The 20,914-nt window shown below is 40.6% G+C and overlaps 1 protein-coding gene across 2 annotated transcripts in view; it reads right to left on the bottom strand.

Annotated features, from left to right (window-relative positions):
* PRSS12 (serine protease 12) overlaps positions 1-20,914 on the bottom strand; it is a 48,117-nt gene continuing 27,203 nt past the window's right edge. For both annotated transcript variants that reach the window (XM_053403551.1, XM_053403550.1), the window contains 6 exons: positions 18,484-18,625; positions 6,814-7,019; positions 6,523-6,601; positions 5,963-6,085; positions 1,316-1,596; positions 1-590 (listed from right to left, as the gene is read on the bottom strand). In XM_053403551.1, the coding sequence (XP_053259526.1) occupies positions 283-590; positions 1,316-1,596; positions 5,963-6,085; positions 6,523-6,601; positions 6,814-7,019; positions 18,484-18,625 (1,139 nt within the window). In that variant the 3' untranslated portion in view covers positions 1-282. The remainder of the gene's footprint in view (positions 591-1,315; positions 1,597-5,962; positions 6,086-6,522; positions 6,602-6,813; positions 7,020-18,483; positions 18,626-20,914) is intronic.

Raw genomic sequence — 20,914 nt, 5'->3', positions numbered from 1 at the left:
ATGGATATTGCGCATTGATATTTTACCACTTTACACATTTAAATAGGACAAGTCATGTTCATATGTATATCGAGAACTATTTGTGCAATTATTTAAATGTGCTATTCGTTGGGGATTTCATTGATCAGGGGGACACAATAAATATTACTTCCCCCTGTGTTTCAATGTAAGTCGACATTACTTTAAGATGAACTACCATATTATCCAACCAAATAAGCATACACAGAAAAATGTGTACAGCTTTGTACTGACTGCTGTTAGTGATCAGTGATGCAATCATGGTCATAGTTTGGTCACACTTCTTATCCAAGGTACAAAAGAGGAAACTTTGGTATAGACACCTGGAGAGTCTTTGACTCCACAGCCGTAACCCCAGGAGGTCACCCCATATACAACCCAACTTTCTCCAGGGCGTTCACACATGAGTGGCCCACCACTGTCTCCCTGGCAGCTGTCCACACGCTTCTGCTCTTGGAGGCTACCAGCACAGAGCATCCTTCCTGTGAACCTTGTCCGATAGCGTTCTTCACAGATTCTTTTAGGAAGCAGAGGGATGGCAGCTTGTTGCAATGTTCTTGAGTAAGCTCTTCCTGTGGAAGAAAAATACTGGCTTTGACATACTGAAAGTGAAATGTATGTTAGAGTCAACTGCCATGTACCATTGTTTTCACACTAATTAGGAGGGTCTTTGTGATTGACAATGGTGGTTTTTTTGGAGGGAGATACCGCAAAACTATATATTAGGTTATTTCTGGCCATCTTTCTATAGGAAAAAATGGACAAAAACGATAATAAAGAAGTATGTGGACGCAATGGAACCCATACTTTTCATTTATCCCAAGCCACCTCACTAGCAATAGAAGGCAACTTTTTGCAGTATTTTAAAATGCTGTGCGGGAATACTTGACTCTGAGATTTGTGCAAGCAATTCCCTTAAACCAGAAGTTGCCAAGGTGGGATACAGCATAATAATTTTAGACAATCCACTGCAACACATTGAGCACCATTAGAATAGAAAAATTAGCACCTGCCATATCTCAGGAACAACAAAAGTTGGTATAACAAGCAAAAATCCAGGCAGACCTGTCTGAAAAGCTTTTACTAGCTGGGTCATTCCATATCAAGTGATCCAACTTTTTTTACCTCATGTCATCCAGTTTTCTTCATATTTTGTACACTTGTTGAATGATCAAAACTTAAGTTTAAATCTAAAATTTTAATTTTTTTTATCTCATCCCGTAGGTGAGTTATGACAAGAAGCCCACATTACCATTGTAAGGAAAAAATGATTTTGTGCTGTAAAAGCAATCCTTACCTGTGTCACCCCATCCAGTGATGTAACAATTGGGAGCAGTTTTCTGTGGCCTCTCTCGTCTGAGTGGCAAACAAGCAGGCAAGACATGGGTGCTAAAGCGAGCACACTGCTCTTCGGGTCCTTGCAGCCTCACCAGCGCAATGTCATAATCACTGCTATCAGGCCTATATTCTTTGTGTTGCACAATCTCTTGTACTCCAATTTCTTCCTCGTACTCCTCAGGCACTAATGTGTGGTAGTCTCCAACACGCACCACATAGCTCCGAGTATTATTGCCATATCTAAGAAGAAGAAAATAAGCTATCACCTTTGGACTGATCTTCTCTGGTAAGACGCTGGGAAAGTTTCATTAAAGATTCAAGCTTTTTGTAAAATCCCCGCCCCGCCAAAAAGCGCCTCTACAATTTAGTAGTAGTTTCAGCTACTGTAAACACAGAAGCCTGGTCAACTACGGTCAATTTATTTAATCAGTCCAGTCTGTTTTGACTAAAGAAAACCGTTTTACAGGATTAAGAACTCCAATAATAAATACATCACTGTATGTGCTTTAAAGAGTTTGCATGTTTTGGATGTGATCTAGCACTGAGGAAGAGAACAACGGGGGCACGTGACAGAAAACCCTTTTCCAACACTAATATTTTGTATAGTTCTCTTGCAAATCCCCCTGTATTTCCCTTGTCTGGAAATTCAAATGGAAAAATACAGCTGATGTTAAATATAAAAAGTGCAATGTGGAAAAATTGACCCTTGTTATCATGAACACCCACTCCCACTTAAAATTGTATTTAATTATACTATATTTTAAAAAACAAAACATTAACACGTTTTTCCCGTAGGAAAAATAGTGTCATTTTCCTAACTGGTCAATGAAGATTGTTTTCAGGATTTATCTTCTGAGTTGAAAAAAGGCATGGTTTTTTTAAGTAAAAAGGAGATTCAAAAATTATGTTGACACCTTTAAAAAAAGGTTCATAAATACAGTTCGCTCACAGGATGGTGTGAAGGGCAGCAAGGACTTATAGAATCATTGATATTTCAGAGAGATAAAAATCCTTCACACAGCATACTCGCATATATCTAAATTGTGGCTATCATTCATGGGAGTCCTTGTGACTTAATCTAAGCAGCTGAGCTAAAGGTAAAAATAGCATTGCTGCCCCAATACAATTGATTTTCCAGTTTGAGATTTGTATTCCTGATATACAATATGAAGGGAGGGAAAACACATTTCCTAAGTTCATTTGCAATGAAATTTCTAACTTCTGATACTCTCAGTGTTCTCTCCCACTATTTAGAAAGTTGTTCTAAAATTATTTTTTCACATAGGAATGACAATTTTGAGAATTGGCATACATTTATGAATTTATATTCATTGGCATACATTTATGAATCTCACTATATTGTATATTTCAGGTTTCTGTGCTGGCTGTTACAATTTAAGAAATAATTTCATGTCAATAGTGGTGTGAATAAGCTTCAAATACTATGGAAATGTGTTTTCCAGTGACCTGTCAGCCTAGAATCTTGACATTAATTTACTTGTAGGAACTCTACCATCTGAATGAGAGAAATCAATAGAATACTTTGACTTAATTCGAAAATGTCACAACTCAGTCACAAATGATGTGTTCTGACACCCACAGCAAAGAGGTGGCTTGTCTCCCTTCTGACAATGCTTGTGGTTTTGCTTCAATCTTCTTTGAAAAATGAAGGATAGTTGTTCACAGTAATGAATACATGAAGAGCTGAATTAAGCTTCAGTACTTAATGATGCAGCAAAAAGCTCTCATTGAAATTGCCTATATGTGGACAAGTAAACCAATTTTGTTTCCTGCACTAGTCAATAAAAAAATCCCCACTAGGCTATCGTTTCCCATAAAGCAAAGGTATATTTACCGTTTGCAGTTTGGAAAAATCTGTAAAATAGAGGCAGCATTTTGGATACAGATATATAGAACCAGAGGCATAGCTGGGGGGGGGGGCAAGGCACAGTGGGCGTCACACCACGGGGAGTGGCACCACGGGGCCTGCAGTGTGTCCGAGTCATGCGTCTCTTCGCACTGCCCGAAACAGCTGAGGGAGAGGACTGCATTGCAAACTCCGCGCTGCCCACAAAGGCATTATGCAGCTTGCATCTGCCCTAGCGGCTAGCTATGCCATTGTATAGAACAGATTATATTTTGTATGATTTGGCAGAATTTGGATGACAAATGACTAGGACAGATTAGGAGACATTTGTGTGTATTCTTGTGTGAGAATATGCAAATAATATTGTGTGACCTAAGTGCTGCAGAATTTTGAAACTTCAGAGTATGGGTCCTACATGAGCTCCTCAGTGCTAGAAATCCGTTGTAGTTCTTTTTCAGTATCTGGCCTAGCTAAGGTGCTTTCTGTCAATGCAATGTCCTGAAACAGCACCGCATGTGTAGGCTGGGAAATAAGAGATAGCACAGTTGTTCTTTTGCGGTGAACTCACATTGGTTTAGGAAGAAAGCCGAAAAGTAAAGGCTGCAGAGCGTTTTATGTGTACTTGCTCTACCATGCAGCAGATTATTCACAGAGCAGATGTATAAATGGAGTTTAAAAAGCATCCTGATACAGGAACGGATTAGGTTCCCTGCCGAATTCCACTCCCCACATCACCTCTTCAGCGGGTGAGATTATATACTAAGAGGATAACAATTTGGCTGAAGTTACCAGTCCCTTAGCCAATTTTTACAGCCCTCTTTAGACTATTGTAAACATAAGCACAACTGTATGCATGCATACAGCCTCCTCTGAGGACTGCTTGTATTAAGTAGTCACTGACAGACTGATAACCATCACTGTGAAACACACAATTGCCCTACAGGAAGTTGCAAGAGCTGAGCTATGGAACTCATTGCAAAGAAAAACGCTGTGGGAAAGAAACTTAACAATTTCCAAAGATGAATTTGATATTCATCTCAATATCATCTATCTCTTCAGGCTCATCCAATAGCAATGCAGCTAGAGGAACTTGCTGTTAAATTTGTCTCTCTTTACTCAGCATATTTAGTGACTTTTCGTCATTTTAAGAGGAAGTTCTATTCATCTCAGTCAAGCTTGAATGATGCTGTACTATAACAAAGCTTTTAAGATATCTAGACTACATATCATGCTTGTACAGTAGATCCACTTCACACATATTCTATGATCTATGCTTAAGTTATTTTAAACTACTACATGAACTTCCACTTTATTTCTGATTCTGTGAATTTGGACAGGGAGTGGGTGCGGAAGGGAGGCTATGTTAAAATACATTTTAGATATTCCTACTGGCCAATGTAGACACGTTTGTTACCTACAAGGTAGCTTTATATGCACTAGAAGCAAGAAAACAATTACTCTTTTTTTAACCCCAATGTTGTTGACTGTTAAGGGAATTTCAAAATCTAAATCAGGCTGAGAACAGGATCTGTTTAGAAGGCAGGATGCTGAGCTCCGCCATCCTCCACAGGGCTGCCCACTCATCAGTTGCTTGAACTTACCATGGACTTTGTAACTGAGTCAGCCAGTCACAAGCTTTTGCCCAGTTGAAAAGCACAATATACAGATTTACTGTCCTGGACTGACAATGATCAACTTTATTTCAAAATGCTTAGTACCTGGAGAACCTGGTGTTTCTGTTGCACTATGTAACTGGTTGCTTGCTTTGTAACTACAACTGTTAGTTTATGAACTAATTAAATTATAATGAATTGTGTCATTATTATGTATTATTCCCTACTGTATTTCACTGCTGAAAATTAGTTAATTTTCTGCAATTTTCAAAATGATATTTTCTATATGCCTTAAGTGAAGCATTGTAACACAAATAAAATTATTGATTCATTTATTATTATTGATTCATTTAAGCTACAATACTGAGCCTGGTTTTGATCACTGATCATGCTTTACTCTGTCTCACTGGGTTGCTGCTGAGCAAATTCAAATCCTGACTGAAGAACCCATTTAATTTTTCTGCACTGGCCTGGAATGGCCAGACATGCAGTGGTCTTGGCTGAATCTCAAATTACCGTATTTTTCGCTCTATAGGATGCACTTTTTCCCCTCCAAAAATTAAGGGGAAATGTGTGTGCGTCCTATGGAGCGAATGCATGCTCCTTGGCTTCAGCGATAGCAACACGAAGCCTCCAAAGTGCAGAGGGAGCACTCCCTCAATGCTCCGGAGGCTTTGCGTTGCATTCGCTGAAGCCTGGAGAGTGAGAGGGGTTGGTGCACACCGACCCCTCTCACTCTCCAGGCTTCAGGGATAGCTGCCTGAAGCCTTTGGGGCGCAGCGGGAACTCCAAAGGCTTCGGGTTCCTTTTGCTGAAGCCGGGAGAGCAAGACTCTCCTGGCTTCAGCAGAGAGGGAGAGCTGTGCAGCGCCCCTTCAGCGAAGCGGGAGGAGAAATGGAAGGGGCTCCGTTTCACCTGCCGCTTCACTGAAGGGGCGCTGAGCAGAGAGGGGGAGAATTCCCCCCCCCATTCTACCCCTCCTATGGTCCGGTGCATCCTATGGTCTGGTGCATCCTATAGAGTGAAAAATACGGTAACTGTCAGTGGGGTCTTTGTCTTCCTTGCACTGGTCTCCTTCCTATACTAATGACCAATACATAGCCACCTGCAAATCATGCAATGGTACCTCTTAAAACAGTGTGCTGCCGTAAGCACCCAGCAGCTGCTGATGAGAGTGGCACCACACAGCAATCTTCCATCACCATGGGATGATTTCAAGCGCAGAGCAACTTGCCAGGGCCATCCACCTCTAGAAAGAGAACAAGAATAATTCAACTTAATATTCCATTCAATATAAGGGTCTATGTGAAGTAGCAACTGGCGCCTTCTCTTTGATACAGTACCTTCTCTTGTGCTTTGTTTTCAATAGTTCAGCGACATTAACTGATGAGACTTGTTAAGTGACATTCTGAATTAAGATTACATTTATACATTATTCGGCAAGCGGCAGTCTTTTCTCCTATTGTAAACCAATAAAACTAGCTCTTCTTGAGCTACATGTTTTGTTGCAAACAAGATTGTCACTGTATCTCACCTGGAAATGACAATAAATGAGCCTGGGACATGCAAGCAAGGTATGTGCCCTATGACTGAGCTAAGGCCCTCGCCTTTTCACACTCTGGTTCTTTGAATCCAAGCTAATAGCTTTTTGCCCAAGTATCATTTTTAAAAAATTGCTCCATTTACCTTAAAGAATTTTTCCCTCCAATGATCCGCTTCTGCCGACGATGCAGTAACCTCAAACCACACACAGAAGAAAGAGAATCTATGCAGGAATGAAATCATAGACATTAGAGTCTCCCATCAGGAAACAGCAGAGCACTATTTCAATTGTTGGCTTGTTTTCCGTACGCCATTACTAGGGCTGACCCACTACTTCTGTATCTTGTTTATTAAAAAAAACCACACAATCCACATCAATATATTTTTTCCTCCTTCCAGCAAGCACTGAAGAAATCAATATAATACCCACTTCACCTTTATTACTGTTTGCAGGTGCCTTCTTGCTAAGGTAGTCACAGATCACCCCCGCATCTTCACTATGACGACAATTGTGTCTGCCAATATCCTGTTTAATGCAGTCAGCAAGAGATCTTTCATTTCCTGTACATTTCACATTGTCCACATGGATGGGGCCCTTTCCTTCTCCAAAATATGCCATGGTCCTTGCTCGTGCAGAACCTCTAGAAACAGAAAATTTTGAAGGTGACTTTTTTATTAAGACACTACAGCAACAATAGCAATTGAGGTTCAATACAAATTATCTTCCATCTTTAATATTGCCTGCTACAGGAAAATATAAATGTCTGTAATTAGTAGGCATATCAATGGTTTTGAAAATTACCGTATTTTTCGCTCTATAAGACGCACCAGACCACAAGACGCACCTAGTTTTTGGAGGATGAAAACAAGAAAAAATATATTCTGAATCTCAGAAGCCAGAACAGCAAGAGGGATCGCTGTGCAGTGAAAGCAGCAATCCCTCTTGCTGTTCTGGCTTCTGGGATAGCTGCACAGCCTGCATTCGCTCCATAAGACGCACACACATTTCCCCTTACTATTTAGGAGGGAAAAAGTGAGTCTTATAGAGCAAAAAATACGGTAATAGCAACAGTTCAGATCAAACCACACCACAACAGGATGTCCAATCCAACTACTCACTCCTTGAAATCTATCTACACTGAGAAAAACAGCAGCTATGGTCATGACAGTAGCAGTGTCCACACAGCATGGTAAACCATAGTTGCCGTATTGGCCTGAATATAAGCCGCACCTGAATATAAGCCACTTCCTTAAAATTCTGCAGGCACTCACACCCGTTCCATTCTACCGTATGTCTGTTTCAGCAGCGATATCATAAAAGTCACTTTTCATGGTCAGAATTTGGGGGGAAAGGTGAGGGCTATATTCAGGCCAATATGGTAATGGTTTATCATAAATGCATAAGAGGCCCCCATTTTGCACCTCTCCTCTTATCCAGCAGGTCCAACAAACCACAGTTCCTCACTTAGCATTACATCCAAACCAGAGATCATATTTTGTTACACCAAGGTTTGTTCTTCGCTTATTAATTGTTGTTTGAACACAACAAACCATAATCCCTTGTTTGGCCATAACACTTAAGTCAGGAATCATGCTATGTTGCTCTTACTGGCTACAGAAGTGTTGTGACGAGAGCCTCTTGGGCATTTACACTAAGCATTAACTACAGTTTATCATGATGTGTGAAATGGGTCAACGTATCAACCTGCATTAACAGCTCATTGTCAATACAATATTGCAGTTGGTGATCTTGCACTTTTCTTCTTTTTTGTTAGCCCAACAAATCTTAGGGCTGTTTCATAAAGCATCACATATCCTTGCACAGTACTATGCAGTATTCATACATCATAATGTTATCCAACATAAACTGGTTCAACTGCAACATATTGGGATCTGCAAGCTATATATTTTCCTTAATCCGTTTAATCTTTGCATAAAATCAGCAGCTGTGTGAGTTAAAAATAATGTATTTTATAGTGTGACTCTTCTAGGAAGCTAAACTCATTCAGACAGGGAAGAATCCTTATGCTACATTTTGCTGCAAACCTTGCCTACAAATAAGGCACTCTGAAATAAATCATTAATATTGTACATCAAATAATTAATAAGCGGTATACAGGGCCCCAACAAAAGCCCATTTAATTTTGTACTGACGCTAGCAACACCAGTCTCCACAAGCAGCCGATTAGATGATAAACTTAAATTTGAGGCATACTACTTCAGCTTGCAAGAGGGTTAAATGCTCCTCCAAACGAAACATCCCCTGCGTGTAGAAATCTAACATGCCAGGAAGAAAGTTGGTTGAGAACCCTTCTTTCTGACATCCAGTTTTCTATATGCAGGGACTTTTTTTCCTTTTCAGACATGCCAATCCCTATCTGCAGTTTGCAACGCTACAGTTGAAAAACAGATTTCCCATTTCATCTGTTGCTTGTAGGAGCTAGGTCACAGGTATCTGACACGAAGACATATTTTATCATCCGAGTAGCTATACTTCAGCTTCTGCAAACTGGACAGCTCCTTCTGTCCATGGATCCAGTGGCAAAGTGTGAAAAGTCAACTTTTGCACCATTCCCACACTAGTCTAAAATCAACAAAAGTTACCTCCCCACTTCTGATGGGAGTCATGTCTGGATCCAGCCCATTATGGTGTTCCTTTGGTCAACATCTAACATTTTCATGTTCAATTGCTTCTTAAACCATAAAATTTTTTTTCCTTCCAGTAGCACCTTAAAGACCAACTAAGTTAGTTCTTGGTATGAGCTTTCGTGTGCATGCACACTTCTTCAGATACAGTGTTTTGACTATGGCAGACCAACACGGCTACCTTTCTTAAACCATGTTTGGGTATCATATACTGTAATATCAAGTCTACATTTATCAGTTTGTAAGGGAAGAATGTGATATAATGTGAGACGCTGCTTTCCCAGAGAGCAATTATAAATCAAATTTATTGTGTACTCATCGGTCACTGCAAGCTTCATCATGTGTCTTTTACAAAGACTTGCGTCATCTGCCAACATTATTAAACCCACTTCCAACCAACTTGTATAAACAGAAAGAAATGAATACTCCAGGATTAAAATTATTTCATTCTTACAGTTTCACTGTTTCTCAGCCAGGAATAACGCAGCATAATTTGAAGTTGGGGAAATATACTATAAAATGTTTTTGCTGTCCCTGCCAATCCTAGATTGGCTATAAACCTTAGTATAAGTCACTTACTATACAGGAAACCAGTCTGCAATCATAGTGTTCTCTTAGGATGTCCACATTATCTAAGTGAATAAAACACACAGTTCTATGGAGAGTTCTCAATCTCAGCATCTAAATGTGCATTGCAGATGTCCTTTTTTAGTGTTCAAGAGGCTGATAAATTCAACCCTACTGGAGGTAAGGGAGACATCCGTTCTGACTTGCTGACTTTTGCAAATTATTAGGCAAATCATGCAAGCAGTTTTTATGGGTGAAAGCTACCTCCCATCCCCCAAAAATATACAATCGCAGACAGCACTGCTTATAAAAAAAAAGTTCCTTTCAAGGGCAGATGCCATTTTGCTTAGTCCTTATGAAGTTAATATAAGCCAAAGTATTACTTTAGTCATAATTAATACATTGGCTTATATCAACTCTTAAAATTATGAACTGTATGACCTACAGAGTAAAAATCATTCCCTCTGCACCTGCATAAGTTGGAATCAATTACACACCTGCTCTTTTTTGGGGGGGGGAGGGAGTGCTACCCCCTCCAGAGCAAGTAGCTTGCCTGCTGCCCAGAGCCACCAATCTGCAGTGTCTCCTTGTCAGGATTCATATTAAGTTTACTGACCTTCATCCAGCCTATTACTGATTCCACGTATCAGTCCAACACCTTAAACAAACAGCCTCTCCTGATTCTGCTGGAATGGCAAGAGGGAGCTGAGTTGGTCAACATACTTTATCCCCAAAACTCTGGATGACAGCTTCTGGCAGTTTCGTATAAAGGTTAAATAGGATTGTGCCACAGTATATGCCTTGATGGTTTGAAGCATGCTTAAAATACCCTCTATGAAAACAAAAATCCAGTGCACTCCATTAAAAAGTTTTATAAGATGAATTTTTCACCAGTTCCTGGGACATGAAGATATTGGTTGTATCCAACTAAGTTTTGCTAAGAGTAGGCCCAATGAAATTAATAGACCTAAGTTAGTCGTGTTCTCCAAAAATTTAAATGGGTATATTCTAGTACAACTAACATTAGAGGCAACTCTTTTATACAGTTTAATCAATTGCAGAGACACCAAGATGCCCCCAATATTGACAGGGCCCGAACGTGCATTGTGAATGTGTGAGGTCATGTCATGTCATCGCAATGTCTGGAGGAGACTGAGCACTAAGGGGGAGCCAGTCACTGAAGGTGTGCTGCACTTGGCTCCACGCTCAACCTCATCTGCCCCCTCAACATTGAGGGGACCAGCCCCCTTCCAACAAATATTGAGGGGGGCGAAGATACCTCATCCCCCTAGAGTTAGCACACCTGGTCAATTGGATCAGTTCAACACTAAAACCAACAATACAGATAAAAATACTACTAAGCTGAGGCCTTTGGAGAGGTTTGGGTAGCAAAGGAGAATGGTGTTTTTTCAGTAGTCCCTGCTCGTAGGACACTTTCCCCAAAGACGCTTACCTAGCATCAACATTGTTGTCTTTTTGGCTCCAGGGGAAAACATTTTTATTCTCCCAGGCATTTGGTCAACAATACTGTTGCAATTTCGGGGGCTAGTTTAGCAGTCCCTCCTTTTTTGGGATGGGGCAAGATATACAATTGACTATTGTGGATGAACCCTTTTAGTTAGATGTACTGTATTAATTGATAAGTTTGCTATGTATTACATTTCTGAATGTTACTTTTGTTGCAAGTCACTTTAAAACTTATTTGTGAAAAGGGACAAATAGATAATCAAAAGTCCAATAAAACAAATGCAAAACCCCAATGGTCCATAACAAAGAATGAAAGAGCCTAGAAATTTGTATTTGTATGAGTTGCACGTGTATAGCAAGGAAACCCAAAGAACAATGACCTTAAGCAGCGCTATCCGTTCATCTTCACAAAATGGACCTAAGATTATTTGTTTAACTCGTTAGCCACAAACTACATGCATCTTCTTGTTCCAAGTTCTCTCTCACCCCCCCTTCACCTACGAACAATTATATAGATTGCAGATATTGCAAAGAATGTTCAACTCCCTGACAGCTGTTTTTCCCCATATATGAGCTAAGTCTGCCAGACAGTGACAAAGTGCAGGAGACCTTTTTAAAGTTACATCTACTGCTGGAATCCAAAGTTAAGCACTTCTTTTCAAGATCCATCCAAGGATATTTAACAACTCAATTTCCTTGGGTACCATAAGGAAATTAGTTCACATTGAACAGCCATTGCTTAATCTATCCTTAAATACAACTTATTATTGCATATATATCATAAACCAAAGCGACTCAGAGCCCTTCCATATTTATTTTTCATGCTAATGACCATCATATATGGCCGTTGAGTAAATCCAGATAACTACAAATTGCTTAATACGGCATCCTGTGGAGCATCTCCAGAAACACAGCAATGTTCAACAACATTGGCTCTTGTTAATAAAGAAAAGTGATTTCTTTTACTCTGAAAACCTGGGGGCATTTCATGCTAGAACAAGAGGCCTTGTTATTAGAGCTTCCTGTGCAATGTTATCTTAAGATAGACTCCTACGTAACATGGATTTCTTCATAAGCCCCAGCTGTATTTGCTGGGCTACCATATAAGGCATCTCAAAGCAAACCATGGACAGACATGTTTCAGCTGCACAACTCCTATTCATGCTTTTATGACTTCAGTGAGACATAGTACCAAGTAAATATATACAGGATTGCAGGCTTCACTCTGATTTTAATCTAGATAGAGGCTTCTCTCTGTTAGATACTGTTTGGTGGCTAAAGTATAACATGATGCAGATTGCAATAGTTTTAGAGAGCAACACTACATTCAAAATAAAGAGTTCTCAATGGACATATAAAGAACATTTGGTATTAGAATAAATTTCCACTACTGCCCAAATTATGCACAGGTATTCCCCCATCACATATAAGAGGGCGATGTAATTTAAAGCACCAAAGGAGTGCTTTTTGTGCTATAATGTTTACTTTATAACCTTGTTTATTTAACACATGCATGTTCTTTCCATTGCTGCTATGTCTTGGTCATGTTTTCATTGGCTGACATTTTTATGATTTCAAAAGAACTTATTACATTTTATGTTACATTTTCCCACTATAAATATTAATCTGCGACTACAGCAAGCTCACTAATGTACAGGTGTAAAATATTAACGGAGGTTTAGGAAGATAGCCAAATCTATAAGCTTTTTCAGTCCAGTTACTTAGATTTATTTTTTATGGAACATCATCATCTTAATATTTAGAAAGTCTACCAAACTTTGGCAATCATGCATGCAACCAATGTTTCTTTTCCATTCCACTGATGCAATCTACAAATTTCAGTATTCTTCCAGAAAAACAATCTAATGCCAAAAAACACAATACAGAGCCACACAGTTAGTTCTACGTGATCAAGAGGGTTTTGGGCTTGAATAGCAAAGACAAATGATTCATGTGAATGCATGGCGGCCATGCGTCAAGCTCCTCCACATGGTCTAATCACCACTCTCAACCTTTGCATTGTCTAGTAGAACTTATGCATGTCTTGGCATTCAGCAATTGCTCATGCCTGCAGCATGTCATTGGCTGCCAACAGCAGAGGTTGGTGGGGACACCGAGTGTCATGACATCTGAACACAAGTAAATTCTATTTGACTAAAATATTTCTACCTCAGCTTTCCACCATTTTGATTCTCAAGCCAACTTATGAACAAAAGATACAACAATATAAATACCAACTATAAAACAAATCTAACAACTTGAGAACATATGAAACAGAAAAACCAAACAGCAGGGAAAGAAAAACAAAACATCAGAAAAACATAAAATGTAAAAGACTCACAGCAACGATAAGAAAATCAGTATTAAGTGTATCAGTGAGTCAGATGAATAGAACAGGTTTAGCCTTCTGATAATGTCAGGGAACTGCCATTGGAACTAGCGGAGGAGGCAAGGCTCCACAGCGATGCTGGAGAGGGGCCAAGCAGGGAGAGAGGCAGGTCTCCGGCTGGGGAAGAAAATCAGCGCAACACCAGGGATAGAGGGGGGCCGATGGGGGAAGCAGAGAGGAGGCTCCAGGACTCTTCGCAGGAGACCAGCGAGGAGAGCACAGGTCCTCCGCTGCCCACACCCACCCTGAGCAGAAGACTTCCGCGCAGGGAAAGTAGGCGGCGACTTGGCGTCAAATAACTTATTTGCTGGAAGAGGTTCAAGAAACGCCCACTGACAGCTTCTGCCAGCGACTGAACAGCCACGGAGTGGATGGCTGTCCAGCGAGAAACGGTTTAACCAGGCAACCTAGCCCAGAGCGGCGCTAACTTACGCACAAGCAACCCCTAAAGCCATTACAGATAATAATGGCAGCAGGCAAATATGCCTAAAAAGGAAGGTGCACAGTCTTGGTGCCAGTGCAGAAGAGATTCTGTCCACAGTAGTCATCTGTCTAACTTACGGAGGCATGGATTAGATGCAATAGCCATGGAGGGGAAGGGGGTCAGGAGAGACAGGGCTGCTAATTTTCATGGCAGCCATGCATTTGAGAAGGGCTGTAGCTTAGCTGTAGTGCATATTTTGCATGTGAAAGGTCCCAGGTTCCATTTCTGGCTTCTGCAAGTAGGATTGTGTGGTTCATTCATTAAATGTACTGTAAGTATTTATACATGCTGACAAGTTCTCTGGATTTTTACCAAATAAGTTAATTTCTTCAGTTTAAGTGGCACAAGTGTAAATCAGAGGTATTTAAAGAAACCTCAAGACCCTCTAGGTTTTCCATACATAGCTGTGATTTATATCTGAGCCACCATAAGTAAGGTGAGGAATTTGTTTGCTTTAGATTGTTTTTCTTGGGAAATGTCGAAGCTCCTAGGCCACATAAGTGATATATAGTGGAATTTAAAAAGAGAATGAATTTATTATATGCACATTTCCTCAAAGCTGGGCAAGCTTTTTTCCATTATTGTATTTAATAAAATGCGGCATGAACAGTAGCATTTTGGACTTTTCAGCATTTCATGGCAATACACAATCTGTCTCTCAACTGAATTTAAGAAAGCCAGTTTTGAAGCTACACCAGTCCTATGTTTCAGTGTTCACATGAAAACAGGATTGTCATCTGATGTTTAGCTTAGGTCCCCGCCACACTTGCACTCTTTTGTGGGAGGGATTCCATTGCATACTGCAACATTTAAGTTTGCTCAATTAAAGTGGCTTAAAGGACTCTGGCACACATTGGTGCAACAAGCCCACACTTTGTGTTAAGGAAACCAATGGGGAAATGCACTAGAAAGTGTGGGATTAACTAGGAAGTCATATAACCTGTCCTATAACCTCCACATAAACCAGTCATGCTTCTCAACTGATTCTCTGGTGGTACTGAATGCTGACCACCAGAGAAATTTGTAGAATAGAACAAATGACACTCTTCAAACTCCTCAGGCACCCTGAATAAAAAGTGAGCAGAATAAAAATCCACCTATGAGATATAAACACATGTACAATCCCATGCACAGCATTCCTGGGGGAAACTATCAGCTTGTATTGAGGCACAAGAATTTCTATCCAGTCTTTTGCTTCTTCTGCAGTCCTCTGGCTCTTTGTATTAAAATCTAATATTTGCTACCAACAGTGCAACACATCTCTGTTGTGGCCCCGCTGCCCAATTTTTCTGAGTATTTAAGCACTCAGTTACTCAAGCTTTCTACCACACTTAAGAAATTCAGCTAACAGCAACTGATTGCATCAAACTTAAACCCTGCCTGTTTTGTTTATCATATGTCGATGATGACTGGAGGCATCTGGCCCAGTTCTTCTGAACTAGAAACAGCTGGAAATTGGGGGTGATCACACTGAACACTAGCTGTGAAAGTAAGGAATATATTTGCTAAGCTGGACATTCAAGAAAAATGTGTGGAAATAGAAGGAAACTCCTCTCTTTTCCCTTGCAAGAAATATTACTTCCCACAGCATAACTTAGCATGTGTAAACAAAGGGAGGAAAAGTCTTCATCATGTATTAAATATGGTCCTATGGGAAAGGCAAGATAACACAAGGCAAATTCCTTTCCTGAGCAATGTAAATCAAAATGGCACAAAACCTAATAGGGATATCCTGCAACACAAACTCACTGAACTTTACTAACCATTAGGATGATGTAAGAGAAATTCAGGGTGTTCATTATGGACTCTAGTATGAGATAAAAATGAGGGCAAATGAGCTGCATACATGGCAAATGACATGAAATTGTGCCAAGAAAACAAACCAGAAAATTATGTAAGCAATGACATAAATATGTTCGCTATTTCAGGTTGAAATTATGTTTTTAGGGTATTTTGAAAGGCATTTGTTTTAATGCAACTTTTTTTCTTTTATTAGAACCGCTATGTGATTATCCTCCCATTGCCGCTACCAGAGGTTTAGTATGTAATCTGCACGCTGCTGTCTAGTATGTAAGGTAAAGGTAAAGGGACCCCTGACCATTAGGTCCAGTCGTGGCCGACTCTGGGGTTGTGGCGCTCATCTCACTTTATTGGCCGAGAGAGCCAGCGTACAGCTTCTGGGTCATGTGACCAGCATGACGAAGCCGCTTCTGGCGAACCAGAGCAGCGCATGGAAACGCCGTTTACCTTCCCTCTGGAGCAGTACCTATTTATCTACTTGCACTTTTGAGGTGCTTTCGAACGTCTAGGTTGGCAGGAACAGGGACCGAGCAACGGGAGCTCACCCCGTCACGGGGATTCGAACTGCCGACCTTCTGATCGGCAAGTTCTAGGCTCTGTGGTTTAACCCACGGCACCACCCACGGTATGTAGCCTGCAGTTATTTATGCAACTTTTTTCTTACTTAAAAGTTACCATGGGGAGGGGAGGTTTAATCCTCCTTCCTCTGCACACAACTGTTACTGATAGTAAAGAAGTCCCCATGGGCATGAATAGAGGTGTTTTACTATCAGTAACTGCTGGGCTGGGCTGGGGGCCAAGTGCAGGTAGAAGTTTCAGCGGGTGAAAGGGAGGATTAAACCTCCCCTCCACATGCACCTTGCTTCTGATCTAGACCTGGGCCTCCACACTTACTTTTGACTAAGAAAAATCGCATATGCAGCTGCAGGCTACATGTCCAACATAATGTGCAGTTTGACTGACACACAGGACTTAGGGGGAGTGCTGTACCTTGAACAGCAAAATGTAATTTTCCTGCTAAATCACACTTCAAGCTTGTTCAAAGTTTCTGTCATGCACCCTGTGACCATACTCTTGCATTATAGCTATGTCCAAATCAGAAATAAAGGTAGAGACAACTGTGTCACTTGCTATTTTAACAACTTGTTGATGGACTTGTTGTTATGCTTTTTAGGATTTTAGAAGCTCAGTATATATATGTTAAAAGACAAGGCAGTCCTTGCCTGCAGGCTCACAATTTGTTGCCATGATACAAAAGGATTTTTATTTTTTTAATAGCAAGAGAAAGGGAATCAGGAGGTGAAAGGAAAGCAGGCATTGAAGTAGCTAATGGATGGGGCAGGAAAGCAGGAGAGGCAGCATCCCAATGGTCCAGAGTACCTTGGCTGGTGACAGACATAGATCCCTTGATTTTTGAAGTCCCTGGACAGCTACCAGTTGGAACACAGTATACTTCCTTGCAGGGAAAGGGAAGCATATTCCTTGCAGCTCATTCTCTGAGTGATACATGGGGGGAACTTGGTCTGCTTGCCATGATGAAAATAACAATGCAAATTGTACTACATCTGCTGGTCATTTTTCCTGTGGTTTCAGGCAAAATTACCAGCAATGCCTTCTGGTGTTGTCATGCATGCTACTAAACTTGTCATCTTTTCTGTTTGGAAATGCCCCATAAATGTTGCTACAGTTTGTGATCAAGCACCAGAAGGCATTGAATCAATCTAACGGGCGGCACATGAGCAACGTATAAACTACATTATGCTTCTTTCATATGAAGCCTGTTACACTGATACTCTTGGCAAGTTTCGAAAATCTGTTTATATTGTGCTGGAGAAAAAGCTCCTTGGCAGCTCCAGCATGAAAAGTATTTTAACCTCTTCAGGAAGGTTGCTTTATTTTATAACACAATGTAAAGTCCTGTCTTGAAACTGAATGGAGTTTTAAAGGCAAGTTGAAATATGTCATATTTCAAGTGAGGTCTGTTGTTCAAAGAAACAGCCCCACCCCAGATAACTCACCAGAGCTGAGTGCAACTTACTAATAATGGTGTTATAGAATTAAATAAAAACCATGGATTGCAGCAATACTAAATTAGTCATGCTTTATTCCCACTAAAATAAAAAGGGGGGTAATATTAGCATTTGATTTCAATGGGACTTAATTGTGATCCAACTAACTGTGATGAAGGGTGGCATGCTAAATAAATAAATAAATAAATAAATAAATAAATAAATAAGATTAATATTTAACATTAAACATTAACATTAAATATTTAACATTTGACATTAAATGGTCAATGGTCCCCTCCAGATATACTTTTCATTGCATAATGATTTGTGCTCATGATGCAATTGGGGTGGCCATATGTGATCCTGCTTTCAATACCATTTGAATCTAGTTCCATTTCTAATCAGTGCAAATCCTGCAGCTTGCTGCTGAAATCCCACAAATTTTCGTGCCACAAATGTTATTAGTTGTTGTTTTAATCCACTTTTGTTGTGCTTCAGCCCATCCAAACAGCAGTAATGTGTTAGAACTGGGGAAGCATCACAAAACTACTAATAAAGCAGAACAAATCCACTACCAATGTACTATCATTGTGTCAGTAACATGTTGCCGAATACACCCACACCACAATAAACGCCAGTCTGGAGGGGCCCAACATTTAATTCTATGAACTTGCACAATCTATAGACAATAATGTATGGAAACCAGATAATGTATTTAAGGACTATTAAATAATTTCTCTTACTTGAAGCCAAGTTGTCGACATACCACAGCTGCATCCTTATCGGACCATCCATCATCACAAATTGTCCCCCACTGGCCGTGGATAAAGATCTCCACGCGGCCCTCTTTCTTATTTTCACCATCCATCAATCTGATAGGAGGCCCTGGGAATAAGTTACAGCTGTTAACACACAGCAATAGTAGCAAGAACCATTACCCTAGCTAATTTTCATCACATTGAAGGAAGTTTGTCAACTGGGGCTCAAGTTCAAGCATTCCAAGTTTGTACACCAGTGATGAAAGCATTTTAGTCTTGTAACTTGTATGACATCAATGCCAACTTGTTCAGCAAATCTAGACTCTAATGTGAAATGAATTTCCTCTCTGGTATCCACAAGAACATATTCTCAGTCTGCTGATTCCCAAATCTATTCCACTTTTCCAAATTTAGATGTCCGAGGCTGAATGGGAGAAAATGTTACTAAAGAGTCTGTGAAGGATTTAGGAATGTAACACAGGAAGCTAACTTTCCTGCAAAAATTGTGCACCATATTTTGACACGGATGCAAGCAAGGTGTCCAGTTTAAAGAATCTTGTATCAGTGGAGAATGAAATTAAATCCTGATACTAGCTTGATCCAGACTTTATGCTGTCTTGCACCCCCAAATTCATAATAATATGTTGCTATACTGTACCATTTCAGGTGGCAGGTGTGGATCACAGCTTGATTCCTCTCTTTCATGGACAAAGAGAGAATGTCAGCCAGAAGTTTATGCTACAACCTCCTGCTTGGAATTCTAGGGTTTTTTAATGTGCTATGAGCTGCTGTTTTTTATGGGGGTGGCTACTCAAACATACAGTTAGCTACGCACAGTCTAAATCACCCTTCCCCAACCCAGTGCAAGCACATGTGATGGGAGTTGTGGTCCAAAATATTGGATGGTCATCTGGTTGGGGAAGGCTGGTGTATATGGCAGCGCCTAGTTGAAGATGCACATTATAATTGCTCTAATCAAACCCCTTTCAGTTCCGTGATTGGGTATAGTTGCTTTGTTTTGTAGTTTGTTTCCTGGCACATATCTAGGACACTCCCCTGTTTGAAGCTTTTCTGTAGCACTACTAAACGTTTCTTGGGTGAGAGGGAATTGAAAACCTTGACTGGCTCAGTTACACTTTAATCTTCTCTGAAGAACGGTATGGCAGACTGCCAATTCCCAAAGGCCTTTACAGCCAAAGGCTGATCATCATTACTCGATGAACTCATAAATGCAATCAATACATTTTCTTCTAACCTTACGTTTCCTCAAGAGTTTAGCAGCCAGTGTCATAGAAAGGTCTTCTGCTATTAATAATGTATTATTGTTGCACAACAGCTCAAATTACATTTTCCTAAAGCACAACAGAGCATTAACAGATGAAAGAACAGATGAAACTAACAATTGCTCACATATTGAAATCAAACATAGCAAATGTCACATTATCCTTGCCTTTGAATTTATTATATACATTTTAACATATGCAGGCTGAGTATATCCAGACTGACTGGAACTCATTCTGTATCACTGCACACCCAGCTCACAGCTCTAACTACACTTGGCCACAGTGCAGTGATCCTGGTTGAAGTTCTAAAGTGACTACAGGGTGAAAAAGTCACACAACAGCTTCAACACAAGAAAGGATCCATTAATAGCACTTCCTTGGCACATTAAAATGACTCATTTGGAAGCAACCCTGCACGTCGTCTACACGTGATAAATCCCATGGATGAAAGGCTGGGCTTGCTGGCACTTTGTTTGGAAATGGATTGTTGAACTAGATGGGTCCTCTCCTAGGGCCAAAATGCACATTATGCTAAAAGTATAGCTTGCATGCTACTACATTTGGGTTTTCTGGTTTAACCAATTACAAGAGTGGGGAAGCCAGGGCTGGTCCAAGACATATGGGCACCTGTGGCAGACCCCAAAATGTCATTTCCCACACCCATGATGAAGGGGCGAGGGAAGATCTACATGAGGAACAAAAGGGGAAGAAATATTGACCTTGGGATCAGCTGCCCCAGTGGACCCTGCCACCTGAGCAGCTGCCTCACCAGGCCTCATTGGAGGGCCAACCCTGAGGGAGGCCCAATTGTGACCAGCATGTGGAGGCAGAAGGTTTATTCCTTCCCTCCCTGGCTGCAATCAGGAAGAAAACAGCCATCCTCCCATGAGGCTGTTGATGTCAATGGAAGGCTTTTCAAGCATCAAAGCTACACTGGGATGTGGGGGTAGATTTTCATTCCAATTGTTGCTGAGAAGGAAGGGAAACCTCCTGCTGGCAATTGTGTTCCTGTGCCATAACTAATTACAGGGGGCGGGAATCCAGATGCAGCTTGCATGCCAGGCATTTAGCAGTATGTTTTGCCCTCAGTCTAATCCAGCAAAGCAATCCTTAGGTTCTTAAGAATATTTGCA

Source organism: Podarcis raffonei, chromosome 9 (assembly GCF_027172205.1).
Source record: "Podarcis raffonei isolate rPodRaf1 chromosome 9, rPodRaf1.pri, whole genome shotgun sequence".
NCBI lineage: Eukaryota > Metazoa > Chordata > Lepidosauria > Squamata > Lacertidae > Podarcis > Podarcis raffonei.
Note: the sequence above shows the minus strand (reverse complement) of the source record. Positions and strands in the feature narration are given on the sequence as shown.